The sequence below is a fragment of the Myodes glareolus genome, chromosome 15 (assembly GCF_982192425.1).
Source record: "Myodes glareolus chromosome 15, mMyoGla1.1, whole genome shotgun sequence".
NCBI classification, from domain to species: domain Eukaryota; kingdom Metazoa; phylum Chordata; class Mammalia; order Rodentia; family Cricetidae; genus Myodes; species Myodes glareolus.
In genome coordinates this window covers 77,577,850-77,592,830 of record NC_142040.1, presented here as the reverse complement: position 1 = coordinate 77,592,830, position 14,981 = coordinate 77,577,850, and the positions used below count along the sequence as shown (strand labels likewise).

The following is a 14,981-nucleotide window of genomic DNA, read 5'->3' as shown; positions in this document are numbered from 1 at the left end:
TGATGGCATGTAGCCTGAAGGGACCTGTCACCAGGGAGGCGTCTTACCCACTCTCAGGGTCTCCTTGCTCATGCACCCCTGAAGTTTTACCTGCTCTCAGAAGGTTCACTCACTCCCATAGTCTCACCCATTCCCGGGGGCTCATCCACTCTCAAGTGTTCTCACTCACTTCCCCAGATTGGGATGTCTCTGCTCTCCGCCTTCATCACAATGGAGGACATGGTCATGGTGACAGGGATGGCGTCAAAGTAGGAGGAATGTGGAGCCAGCGTGAGGATGGCAGCCTCCGTAGGCAGGGCCTGCCGCCCCTTCACGGCCACACGGTGGAATCCGCCCGCAAACCACATGGTGCGCATAATGGCCTTGAGTAGGAAGTCCACAACCCTGTAAGAGATAGGCAACGTCAATCCGGTTCCTGTCACGACATGGGCATGCAGGGGGCATGGGAAAATGATGCTGGGGGTCTTGGTAGTGGGGCATTGAAGGCTACTGCAGGAAATGCCCTGAGAGGAGAACTGTGTGCTTGAATCTGGAGGCACCCACAGCCAACGGCTCCCACCTCTGACAAACAACTGAAGGGTTTTTTCCACCACACAGCATCTTACAAGCGGGCACAGCTATTCGGCATTGACAGCGGATCACACGCCAAGGTCAAAGACACCCACACTTTAGATATCAGCAGCTCAGGTGAGCACTCAGTCGTGCATGAGTAGACAGACCATCAGAGCACCCACCATTAGAAGCTGCATGCTAAGCAGCTGAGAGCAAAGGCAGTATCCTGGTGAGCCTTCTAGACCTCACAGGTCTCCCTATCTTGGAGGCTGACCACATGAATCAATACAGCTTTTGGAAAGACCTAGATGGCCATGAATGTAAATGAAAAAGAACTGGCTGAGGTCATCCATCTTGGTTTCCTACGATGTACTTTTTAAACACATGAGAATTCAGGCATTCAACCCTGGTATTTTCCTTTCTCCTCACCCACAACAAACCTCAGTCGCCACTCAGACACCTCTCAGGACACCCCTGCAGTGACATGAAGCATGGACAGCCCTGGGAGGGGTTTGGTCCCCAAAGGAGACTTGTTGCAAAACACACCAGATATCACTGACTATGGGCTAACCGGGTGATTAAAAACACAGGGGAAAAAAGAGCCCAAAGCCCTGTTCCTTGACTTTCCCAAAGTGCCAACTCCCCTGGAGGTTCTGTGAGAGGAGCCCCAGCAGATCTAAGTCGAGGCCAATCACTGTTGACTACAGAGCCCCTGGAGGGGTCACCTTGGAAAGACCTTTGCTTACTCGGAGAATGAGCAGCTGCTGTAGTTACAATGAGACACTGGGGAGCAGACTCAAGGTTCTATTTCTAGGGACGGTGTGAGGTGTGGGTACACATTTCTCAATGTCAGCTGGACACTTCTAGATGGGCTTACAATAAAAAGTACAAAAATAAAATGTACAGTGACTGAGAAGGAAGAGACTGCAGAGAATGGGGAAGTGGAGCTGTGGGTGCTCGCACTGGCACAGGAGTTGGTCCTGGGAGGGCAAAAGGAAGAGGGGAGCTGGAAAGTAAGTACCATCATCATCACCCTGCAATCTTGTTGACAGCAATGCCCTTCTGCCCTCATAGCATGGGGGACACATGGGGGAGGGGCTGGATGTCACAGGCTGATGGTAAGAATGGAGGTCGACCTTGTGGGCTCAGTGAAGGTGAAGACCCTCAGTGAAGGTGATACTGCCACAGTGGGCAAGGAGGACACTGAGCTCTGGGCAAAGAAGTTGGAGGTCAAGGAAAGGCCAGGAAAGAAAGCTACAGGAACATGAAGGAGAAGAGAGATGGAATACGGGCTACATAGCTTACTCAGTGCTGAAGAAGACCTGGGGCGTTGGGCATAGGATGAAGGGAAGATTCTGAAAATAAGCTGTTTGCCTCCAAACACAGGTGCAGACCAACACTCTCCAGGAGGGCATACATGCTATACTTCAGCCAATCCGAAAGCCAGGCAAGGGAGAGCAAGCTGGTTGTCAGGGGTTAGTCAATTAGTCTGAGTTCCACCTGCAAACCCTCTTTCTGGGAAGAGAACCTGACGCTCCAGAAAGTTCTTCTTTAACAGCAACAACAACAACAACAACAGACCAAACAGTGGATCATTTGGATGCCCCAGGAGGTAAGCACCACCCCACAGTGTGGCCTGACCATGGGGCTTGCAGAACTGAGGCTGAATTTGGGGTTTTGACTCTCTTTCTGCCACAAGAAAGAAAAGGAGATATTGAAACTGAAGGGGGAAAAAAACCCGAAGGCTACATTCCAAATGCAAATCAAAGAATGTGTGTAATTTACAAACTTTAAATCATAGGATGTGGCTGTGCTTCTGCACACAGAGGAAGCTGTATTCAGACCCAGGATGTGGGGCTCCTCTCTGAGGGTGGGGGTAGTCGGTCCTCCAATCTCATGGTTAACTTATTAACCCTATTAACCCAGGAGCTGCCTGTGGGCTGAGGAGCAGAGGCTGGAGGACCTGGATTGCTAGCTGCCTGGCCCACCCCTGTACTTGCTCTGGTGGGTAGAACCACCAGTTTAGGAGTCAGTACTACCAAAAGGCAGCAGTATGATTTTTATGACACTGTGCATTGAAAGTAACTTAAAATAAGCATCTTTTGTAAACCCGTGTCAGTCACTGAAAGCCCGAGGTTTTAAAGAATGTCTGAATGCTACCAACTTCATCCAGGAAAAAAAAAGTCGTCTTTAACATCAATCTGTTCACAACAGCTTTGCTGCACGAACGTAACACCGTCTGAGTCTGAATGGATCTGCTGTAGTAACTCAGCAGAACTTCGATGACTCTGCAGTCAGTTATTTTAAACCCCGCTTTTTCCTAATTCTGTGCCACTCTAACTGCAAAGCTCATTACTACGTCTTCTTTCAGGAGTCAGAAGCACCCATGAGCACCCAGGGCCACAAACATACTTAGTTCCCATAGATACTGAATGACGGTGTCTAGGGTTTCAAGAGGCATAGGACGGTACATGCAGGTTCAGTATATATGTGTATATTGTACCTATGACACTCTCAACATAGATATACATTTATCTATATACAATCTAACCTATATATACAATCATATAATCTAATCTGTGTACATATACATGTACACATGTACTTTCCTACACATATACTCACCAACATGCACATACATGCACACTCTACCATGAATGCACCCTATACATATGCACATTTCAGCATTACACACTTGCAAGCTCTTATCTACATACATATATAGTACAACAAGCACATCCATATATGTTCACACTCTAACACACCTGTACACACATATTCCAATACCTACACGGACACTCTCATTTTCATATATCATGTGTGCACACACTAACTGGTGCACACACACATACCTTCACCTGTGTATACTCATACATGCACATACATCAACAAATACATGCCAAACATCCAGTACCTACACACATATCCACGCTCATCTAAATGCACACCCTAAAAGGCACACAAATGTATATTCTTATGTGCGTACATTCATATATGTACATGCTTCATATACACACATGCACTATTATACACATATATACCCAGGCATAAACACATTCTTCTCTCTCACACAGAATGGCATGCACCCTGAGCTGACAAAGACCATACACAGCTCGAGGGAAATTGTAGTCATAAGAAACCTCAGCCTCTCGCTCAATGCATATGAAACGAAACTCGCATCACATTTGTGCAGCAAAGGGAGCTGTTGACAGATGAGTGACTTGGACACACAAGGACAGAGCTGTAGGAACCAGTCTGCTGTAGCCTTTTGTAGTTTGCAGAAGCTCATTGAGCATGCATGCAGGAGAGTCCCAAGGGAGCATGGAGGCCAGGAACACAGCCCAAGTCACCCGCTTTGAAGATGGTCCTGCTGCTCAGAGATTCTGAGTTGGTATAGCAAAGAAAGAAAGAAGGGTGATCAGGCCCGTGTGATGCCAGGCAGGCAGCATACAGAGCAATGGCAACATGTCCTCAGCCCCCATCACCAAGAGTTGACACCTGTCACACAGCACCTTTAAATCCACCCAAGTCTGCTTCCCAGCAGAACTTCTGCATTCAGCAAGCTCAAAGTCAGGATCTCGTTTGGCCTAGATTTGGCATGCTTGGTTTTATATCATACCAGACTCATATGTTATGTTGGGTTTTTTTTTTAAAATCCTTTTAGAGGATATCACAATAAAAAAGCATGCTTTTCAGAGAGGATTAGGAAATCTCAGACAAATGAAGAACTGAGAGCAAGCAACAACTTCACAGACAACCAGCCTCATTCAACACCCACAGGGGTGATCACCATCATCTGATGGTGACATGACACCCAGAGAGCTGAAGTTTAGAAGATGAGGTTGCCTCTTGCCTCTCTCCTCAACAAACATCCTGTGCACCTCACAAGAAAGAAAGGCTGAGAGGTTTGAGCGAACATTCAGGTCACAGAGTATCAGGTTGTGATATTTTAGGCTTTGGGGTCACAGAGCCCCCCACACCCACACAACTCAGCCCTCCGTGCAAGGAGCCCCGGGGGTGCCCATGCTCCAGGAAAAGGTTATTTGCACACCTGTCAATGTGGCCTGTAGAGCTTTCTGCCAGCATCTCTAGCAAGGATTTATTTGTCTTTCTGGGCCGGCAAAGGGAGCTCTAGAGACAACAGTAGAGCATTCTTAGAGTGCTGGCTAAGGCACCTGTGGCAGGTGGAAAGACACAAAAAATACTTAGTGTCTACGGCTTCTTGTACTGTGGTTTAATGGCACTTCAGTTTGGCTCTGTTCCCGACATACTCATCTTCAGATAGTTGAGGTTCATTCATATTTAACACTGAAAAGCGGGGCTAGTTCAGGCCTAAGAGAGACCCAGCCTGCAGCAACAGTGTCCAACACCCCAGAAGCCTGGATGGGCTCGAGGTCCCTACTAGGGCAGAACTGTGTGCCGGCCAGAACTTCAGCTTTGTCAAGTTTGGTAAGAAAGTGAGATTTGGTATCAAATCACTGGACATACAAAGAGTGCAGGCTTGTCTACTTCCAGTGACCCCAAGTGGGTAGGATCAGTGCCACCTCTGATCTGATACTCCTTGAAACTGTTTTAAGTATACCCAGAAGATGTGCTCCCTCTTCCGTCCACAGTACCCACGCTGTCGGGGTTGAGGCAGGGACCTGTATCACTGTGGTGCTGGGTCAACTCAGACCGAGAGCTGTCCACTATGGATACGCTCCCCAGCTCCCACCAGCAGCTCCAGAGCTGAGTGAGGGTTACCTGGGAGCTCTGGTTTTCGCTTCAGGCTGTCAAAAGACAGACAGAAGAGGCTCTGGAACGCAAAAGGCCATGGTGGTGGGAGAATCTCTGTGCTCTGGGACATGGGTACAACAGCCCCATGACCCACAGAACCTTGAAGATGAAGCCTCAAGACCAGAGGAAGAGGCAGGCAGGGAGAAGCTGGTTTCAATAGAAGCAGCAAGAAGATAGCACTGGTCCCTGGTGAACAGGTCTCAATAAAGCATGCTCAGAAAGGGAGAGACAGGTCCATACTGACTGAGCTCAGTAACATTGTGACAGGATCACAACACACACACACACACACACACACACAGAGCCAAAAGAGCTACTTACTTCCTCCATAAGGCCATGGGCTGCTCTGGCTCCTTATCAGGCGGTCCCAGGGAGGCCACAAGTGCAAAGGGCCAGGCCAGTAGCATCATGAAAGCAGCGAACAGGAGCCGGATAGGGAACAGCGTCAACGTCATGAAAGCCACCTGGGAAGACAGGTGTTATTTTTTTTAAGCACTCCTGTTTGAGAACACGCTGGAGCTCCCTGCACCCTGGGGTCCTGCAGAGCCGGGTCACAGCCATCACTGTGAACCCCATGCTCTCGCTCTTGACAAAGACACTCAAGGGATATCTTGGGAATGACATGGCAGAGCGTGATGGGCACACTCAGCTCTGCTCTCACTCGGATGCCACATCCAGCAGAGGGACTGGCACTCTCAGCTGGAGCCAGGCTTCCAGCTTGCTCAACACATTATCATACCTTCCTGCCTCTCCCTCAAATCATTAAGGTGGGGCTGGGGTGATATATCAGTCTGGAAAGTGCTTTCTGAAAGAGCTGAGGACCTGAGCTCAACCCCAGAACACAAGTACAAAAGCTAGGTGTGGTGAAGCCTGGGGCAGTCTCGCTGACCAGCCAGCCTATCCTACTTGGTGTGTACCAGACCAGTAAAAAAACCTGGTCTCAAAACAAAGCAGATGGTGCCGAAGGAATCATATCTGAGGCTGACCTCTGGGTTTGACACACACATACGCAAATTACTGATGTGCAGAGATAGTATATGTAGTCCCAAATATCCGTGAGGCAGTGAGGGTTGTAAGACCAACCTTGGACTAGAGAGCAGAGGAATCAGGGCACCTTTCCAGCCAAGATTAAGTTAAGTGGAAGGCCAGAGCCCAAGGGAAGCATGGTTCACTGACCAGTGCTCACCTCAGGGCAGCAGGAAGCTACAGGACCAGGTGGCTGCCTGTTGCTCCGAATTTGCAAGACATGCAGTAGGCAGTTCAGCTCTGTTGGGCAGAGCCAAATGCTGCATTAATGGAAGGCATTTTCACAGCCTTAGAAATGAGTGTGGACTTGACACTGAGAATGAATTAGCATTCACATCTTTTAAAGCCCCAACAGTCACTTATGCCTTGAAGGCAAGGCAGATAAAGGTACCAAGTATCTGCTCCAATACACAGTTCATTCACTGGGACATGATTATGTACTGATGTAGTGATAATGATCCCTGCCCTACAGAAGCCTGCAGTGGGCTGTCAGGAGATGTCTTTGGAGGTAAGAACATAAACCACTTCACCAGTCTCTATTGGGACATACTACTTATTCTTATGCAACATACTGAAGTGCTGTGGCCAGGGTTTCTCCAATGTCAGATTCTTGCTTGCAATGTTAGGAAGTAACATGATGGGGCTCGTGTTAGGGGTGCTGGGAGGCTACTTGTCTGGGCTTGTGTTAGGGGTGCTGGCTTGCCAGTGACTGATCTGGATCAACCTTTCTCTGACTTTCAGGGGAGACTCCTATAATCTATCCCCCACTGACCCCATGCAGTTTTAACTTATACTTCCCATTGACACATCTCTGGCTAGCTGGCTGCAGCTTCCAGGATTCTAGGATCCCCACTTTGTAAACTCTGTTTTTATCCCTGGGTTAATCTTATTTATTTTCCCTGAGTTTTCCTAGAAGCCCTTAGCAGGCTTCCCAACAATGCCAAACTTGAGAGTTGAGGAGGGAGTCTCTGCAGCACTGTTCAGCATGTAGGGTGGGTCTGAGCTAGGAAGGAAACCCTTTGTATCGGTGTGCTGCGTCGGAGAGGGGAGCAGACAGCCCTCTGCTGTATGTATGTGGGGATACACGAAGTTGGGGAGACAGCTTGCTGTGGTGATGTACAGCATACTGGGGAGGGTCAAGAGGCCTCAAACATCAGGACCAGCTTCCTCTATATTTCGCCTTCACCTTTACTCACTGCTGGCTTTCCAGCTTTTGTCTGTATCCCAGGGAGCAGGGAACCCCCCCGCCCAGGTAAGCAAGGCAGGACTAACGGGGCCTGCCACAAACTTTTTGGAACCTACTATTGTACCTTTTGCTTATATCTCCCAACATCTCCACAGGTTACCATCTTCATGCAGACTCAGCCTAGCCACTGGTCCCTACTTCATCAGTGCCTACCCAGATGTAAACAGGTCTGAACAGACTCGGGACCAGAGATATAGGAGAGATCAATGCTTCTGAGACACAACAAAGGAAGCAGCTAGCCAGGAGGCTAAGACACCAGAGTAGCTGAATCTGGTAGTGATGGTATGGGGTGTGGGGAGAAGGAAAGCTCTAGGCATCCACAAGGACCATTCTTAGATCAGGCTAGAATGAAGAGCCACGGAGTATCTGACACAGGAACAGGCTAAAATGAAGAGCAACAAAGTATCTGACATGGGCTAGAATGAAGAGCAACAAAGTATCTGACACAGGCTAGAATGAAGAGCAACAAAGTATCTCACACAGGCTAGTATGAAGAGCAACAAAGTATCTGACAACTTTCCAAACACCCTGTCTTCCAGGTGTGGGTGGCCACAGCCAGGGCAGGCCTCTCTACTAAAGCCCTGAGGCATCTTTTCTTGCTGTAGCTTATGAAATCAAGAGCTCTGTCCACACCAAGAGCATAGAATGCTGGTGAGATGCTGGGAGGGAGACAGGAGTCCACTCTCTACACCCACGAGGCCCAGTGCCATGCTGGATGTCAACTTATAACAGGTATGGGAAAGTCTCCAGAGCCCATTTTACAAAAATTACATGCAGTATGGCTGTTCAGCAGTGAGATAGCATGTAGCAGATTGGATACCTTGTATAGGAACTGGCCAGTGAAGAGCTAAGAGTATAAATGAGGGGACAGCCTGGTACAGGCTACAAGAGAGAAGAAAGAGGGGAGAGACATGGAGTAAAGGATTCAGCTATGCTCTCAAGAGTAAAAGGGTTGGGCTCCATGTGTCTATAGACATAGAAGGTGTAGGGCCACTGATGCTGGTACCCACAGCCCCACCTTTCTAAGTCCAGCTGCAGAAAGTGGAGCCCCTACTTCACTATAAGGAGTGACATCACTCTGAAAGGTACCAGGCCAAGCAAACTATGTGGTCATCTTGCCTGTGAGCTAGAAGGGAGGAATTGCACCACAGTTCAGTAAGGAATTACACTGGCCTGAGGGTTGTGTTGACTTCAAATGCCCTCTGAGGGTTGATTATAACAAACCAACCCATTAAGAGAGATACAGTCGAGATGAACAGGACTGTATACACACAGTCCATCACAGCACCACAGGAGACAGTCTAAATTAGATTGTGAGGGCCCCCTTGGGAGGAGGGCTGTGACCTGCCTCCACAAAAGAATTCTGTCCAATAGCAGCCATTTCATAACAATCCCAATAAACCTAGTCTCCTTGTGTAAGGCTGGGTCTGAAAAGGGGCAGAAAGTGTGGACTGAACCCCAGTATCTACTGTAGCAAAATATGGGAACAGTCTAAAACGGCAGAACTCAGGAGCCCATAGGCCAGGACAGAGCTGCGAAGCATCAATGGGACCGAGGGCTGGGGCATGATATACTCAAGGGCATCTGTCTATAGCACACATACACACATGAGCTCACAGAGACACACACAGAACGATACACATTTACATACCCATTGGCAGAGAGAGGCACAAACACATGTGCACACATACCCCAGTATATACACGGATACATTCACATACACATTGCACACACACATATAGATACACATGTACAAACATAATCCAATTCATATATACACTGAACACATAACATTAGATATACATGCATATACATATATCAATAAATACGATATGGGCACATTTATACACACACTGAACAAATATACATACACAAAAATATTCATGTACACAATGATACACATATATACCAATACAGACAATGTGGACATTCAAATACTTAACACATATACACAGTACACATGTACATACACACAATGTGGACATATACACACACTGAACACACACATATACTGACACATGAACACATATTTACACACACTCACACATTCACACATACACTGACACATATACTCATTCATGGTTATACATGTACACACTGGTATACATATATAACACACTGAACACACACACGCACACACACATGGTTACCCATAACATGGATATACATTCTCTCACACACTGAACTCATGAATACACAGACATACTCCACTCTCGCCACTACCCCTGGTAGATACCTCCAAACCAGCTCTTATATATGAAGCTGGTCACAGTTGGGACACTGAGACCTAGGGTACCCCTCCCGTGAGGATTATTCTCCAGGAAGTCTCCTATAGACACAGGCCCGGAGCAAAGACAGATGAACAGGCTTTGGAGCCCAAGTAGGAGGCAGCGTGACCACCCAGAGACTCTCTATAGGATCAGTGCTCTGAGAAGACAGGTAAAATGTCAGAGTTAGAGAACCCCCTGCCCCTCCCAAGAGCAAGGATACTGTGGAGAAGGTGTGCACTGAAGGCCTGTAGGGACTCTTGGGGTGCTCCTGCCCCTACTCATTGAAACTGTTCTCTGTGGTTTGAGCCACCCAGTCTGTGGCCACCCTACAGTTACTGACAAGATGGAGGAAAAGTAGGTCAAAGTGAACCCAGAATGCCATATTTCTCCTCAAAAGGAGCTGGCCCTGTAACACTTGAGTATGAGACAATGTCAGGCTGGCCATGCTGCTTTGTCTTAGTGGCCAGGGTGGCTAAGATAGGGATTCTTTTCCTTTCCTTCTCCCTTTCTTCCTTTCTTCCTCTCTCTCTCTCTCTCTCTCTCTCTCTCTCTCTCTCTCTCTCTCTCTCTTTGAGACAACGTTTCTCTGTGTAACATTTCTGGCTGTTCTGGAATTCACTACAAAGACCATGCTGACTTCGAACTCAGAGATCCACCTGCCTTGCCTTCTGAGTTCTGGGATTAAAGATGCACCACCAATGCCCGGCAAGGATTCTTACTCTGTATGCAAGTGGGGTCATCCTGATGCAGTGGCCTGTAACAAGGAGTGTGTCTGCTAGAGTGAGGTGCTCCAGCATGAAGCACTATCACTACAAGCAGTCAGCACAGGCTCTTTCACCCTGAGTCAGCCTGGCTGGGACAGCTGACATAGACAGTTCTCAGAGTACATGCCAACACCAGTGTGTTCACTGTAGGGAAACTAGCATGACTTCTAAGGACATCTGCAAACACATGACATCCTCCACATGGATGAAGATGGCATCAGTTGCCTTGTACACATTCTAAGCTGCTCTTTCTTCTCAGAGTGTTTAACAGTGAGTAGAAGCAGAAAACTTCTTGGTGGTGTACAGTGCATCCCGAACCAATCCATCTGTGCAGGGCACCACGAATCCAAAAGGATAAATTGGAGTGAAGTAACCAAGCAATGATCATACACAGAGAGTCCCTGCCTGGCTGCTGGGATCAGGTACCAACAAGTTCCAGCCACAATCTGTGGGCCATTGGGTGGTTCTTACTTGCCTACCTGCTCAGAACCTCTGGAGTCCTCACTTCCTCCAGATGTTTTACAAAGCTGGGCTCCAAGAAGGTGCCCGAGGAATGGCTGGCTCTGGGTGTGGCTTAGGCTCACTAGATAGGAAGAGCTGGTGACCTATTCTGGACGTGTGCTAGGATCAATGCTTCTATCTTATTTTTAAAGTACTTCAAAAAGACCCCCAGGGACATCCGGACTCCCCTGTGGCCAATTTGCCCAAAAGTTAGGACTCAGATGTGTTCAAGATTGGTGACACTTCATTCCTGAAGGCTCACCCTGTCTACACCCTCCCCAAGCAGTTGACAGATTGAATTCTGTCATACGGCAAAAGAGGAGAGAAAATCTTGGGGCAAAGCAAAGGACAACAGGGTGCTTAAAGTGTAAGGCAATTAGCAAGGCTCAGCCTGGAGAGTGACTAAGGAAGGTGCTAGACAGAGTGAGACCAGGAGGATATGGTCCTGAGGACCAACAAGGCAAAGACCAGAGGCCAGGTAATCTTTGAGAGCCAACAGAATGTCTCAGTGGTAAAGATGCCCAAGCTTTACAGCCTGAGTTTGATACCTAGGGCCTACGCTGTGAAAGAGAGAACTAACTCCTCCAAGTTGTCCTCTGAGCTCCACAGCATGCTGTGTAGCACCCCCCCCACACATATGCATGCACACATGCAGGCACACATGCAGGCACATGCTATAGTACTAAAAATCTGGCCCACATTCTGACTCCTTAGAAAAACCAACCAAGGATCACAGTCAGACACTCTCATGAGCAGTCCCTCCTGGAAGGCTGTTAGAACTCTCCCAGTTTGTCTAGGGCTCAGATATAAACCAAACTAGGTTGATGGACAAGGTCCCATTCTGTCCCTGCCCTAGGCTGGTACCACAATAACCCGGAGCCTCTTGCAGAGGGTGTCCCTACACTGACGGTGGTCATTCTCTCTGTCTCACTGCCCAGTATTTGGGCAAAGGCCCTTCCATACATTTAGTCTCCATAGTCCCACAGCCTTGGCCATCCCCAGACTTGAAGGTCTCTCTCTGACTACCAGGTATGTTCCAGTTCTATTAAAGGGTCACTATACCACCTGACAGGGCAACTTCTGTGATCCGTGAAGAAAAACCTGGAAGGTTCCAGGACAAGTGAGCACCCAGTATTTCATGCTACACGGTTTCGTGCGGAAGGTGATGTGGGTCTTGTTTGCTCAGTGGGGATGTGTGTAAGCTCTGTAGTCAGGGGAGGTGTACTCCTCCATCGATCATGGAGACAGTCTGAGGCTGCCAACTTTATTGTTGCTGGTGGCAGCGGAGCTGGATGTCACCCTAGGGGCACCACTGGAGGACAGGTGAGTCTGGGTTCTCTGTGGGACGGCTGAGGGTGGAGCTTCAAGCTACACAAAGCACCAAGGATTGATCCGAGGCAGCAAGCATAGAGACGGTGAAACAAACAGAGATGGCTTTCCAGTGGCCTCGATGACTTCAGCATTTGGGGCAAGCATAGCTCAAGGGTCACAGGAATGGTCAACTGGGGGAGTCCCTGACAGGTGCAGCAGTCTGGAGGACACAGAGACTGGACGGGGTCCTACAACAAACACAGCCAGCAACTTAGCTGAGACCATAGCAACGAACCAACCACAGCAATGAACCAACATCCATGTATGCTCAGCCCAAGTCAGGGCATGCAGAAGTGCAACAGGGATCTAACCATCACACTCTAGAGTGTCACTGAAGCACCTGACGTCAAAGACCTGTTACCAGCTCCTGGGGGGGATGGCTCAGAAGCCAGAGGTTCACAGGCTATTTCCTCACCCAGAAATTCAGGGTAGGAGCTAGGAGATTTGCTCAGGGATTAGATGTGATGGTATGCAAATGAAGGGCTGCTGGGACCACAGGAAGCAGCCTGAGTACAATACATGAGGAACTGCCCTAAACTCTCACCCACCCTACCCCAGGAGGCCACCCTGAGTAGGAAACAGAGATCGGGCAGCTGACCATGAACCTGAACCCTCGTGCCACGGAACTAGCCTGCCCGCCCACAGAGGACAAATAAGATCTTATCTGGGAGGCAGTGTTGTACTCAAACCAAAGAGGGGAAAATGAGGGGAATCTGGCCAGAGAGTAGAACAAGGTAGCAGCTGATCAGAGCACAAGAAAAAGGAGAAACCATTTGGGGACACAACAGGCATCATGTCCTGGGACCCCTGCCCTTCTCAGGATGCATGCATCTCTGACACAAGGGCAGTACTACCACAATGACACCACCCTGGACCTCCTCACCCCTGTGGTCAGCAGAGTAAGTAAGAGTCACCAGCATGGTGGCTGAGTACTCGCTCCTCCCAGCTTCCCCTCTCTAGGGTACGGCTGTCCTGCCCCACAGGTCCTACCTGAGGGACAAATAGCCACAGTTGTCTTTCTCACTTACCAGCTCCTTTTGAATTCTCCTATAAAACAAATTCAGAATGCAGCTCAAGATGGGTCCCTGGCTCTTGGGTTTGGAATGGCTACAGTGGCCAAAGAGGGGGTGGAAATAAGGCTGCAAATGTCACATGTCCCTGGTCTGTATAACCCCAGGACAAGAAGTAATGGGTGAAATATTCAATACCAAGACAGGAGCCAGAAGCAGGCGTCTAGGTCAGAGCCCTGCTGTAAGCAAAGCTGTCCCTGAAAGGACTAACGTAAGTCTAGAAGGGAAGGCAGATATGGTTCTTGTGCATTCCAAAAAGCTATCCTGGTAGGCTGGTGGGCGATGAGGCTCTGAAGATAAAGCAATGGACCTCCCAAATGGGTTAGAGATGAGAAGTAAAAACTACAGGGATGCCTCTAGGGCATTAAGACACCTGGGAAAATTAGCCCTTGGGTCAACTGTGGGCCAACAACCCAAATCAGGAACTAATGATCAGTGTCTGGAGCAGTGGGTATTAGGTGTTTGCTCTGTCCATGACCTTGGGCTATCTGTTTAGAGGAGGGGGGAAGGGAAGGAGAGAGGGGGATGCTCCTTGTCTGCCTTCATGACCTCTAATAAAGAAGGAGTGGGGGTGGTCACTCTCTTGGGTGGTGGACACCATCTCAGGCAGTGTGAAGCAATATGTGATTGGTTCCCAGCTTTCCAAGGACTCTGTGACCGGATTTACCATATCCTGTATTTGTGAGTATATACATTTTATATATATATACATTTATATATATATATTTATTTATATATAAAGTAAATACCCCCTTTTATATCATAATAAATCCTTGATCCCCCTTTAAAAGACACATGTGGATTTCTCTTAACAGCAGTGTGAACATGAAAACCTATGTACTAGAGCCATTGCCCCAAACAAGACAAGAAAGACACACACAATTTAAGATACACTTTCCTTTTAAAGTACAGGCAGGCTTTAAAAAGCATTATAAATCCCACACACAACCCTCAGCTGGAACCCCAAGGCACATTTGCTGAAGCCCACAGTCCAGTGCTTAACACCATGTAGCCCCCCAGAGGCCCGGGTGACTTCGACTAGATCCAGACCACACAGAAGCAAATACGCAGACTAGCCAACAGGCATCTCCTGCCTTCTGTGTAGCCTCAGTACTTTAATTAGGTCCAGAGTGACTCTGTCCTGGCTGAAGGGAGGGAGGGAGCATTCAATGGTCATGTTCAGGACCAAAGCTCATTGCCACACAGAAACTAGAAGAGAATGAGAATACTTCTTAAGCTGCTCCGGGCAGGTTTATCTTTTCACAAAGAGCTATATCAAACAGACTCGTCTGACACTAGCCACTGTGCAAGACCCATCCCATAGCACCTGCCCACTGCTCAGTATCCTATACACCCAAGAGGCCCAAGAAGAGGCTTGAGACGGGGCACAGGGGACATCTGAACG

The 14,981-nt window shown here is 48.4% G+C and overlaps 1 protein-coding gene across 1 annotated transcript in view; it reads right to left on the bottom strand.

Moving 5' to 3' along the window:
• Positions 1 to 14,981, bottom strand: part of Lpcat1 (lysophosphatidylcholine acyltransferase 1) — a 50,046-nt gene that overhangs the window by 24,110 nt on the left and 10,955 nt on the right. The window contains exons 2-3 of the mRNA XM_048458836.3: positions 5,650 to 5,792; positions 170 to 384 (exon numbers count right to left, since the gene is read on the bottom strand). Coding sequence (XP_048314793.2) covers positions 170 to 384; positions 5,650 to 5,792 — 358 coding nt within the window. The remainder of the gene's footprint in view (positions 1 to 169; positions 385 to 5,649; positions 5,793 to 14,981) is intronic.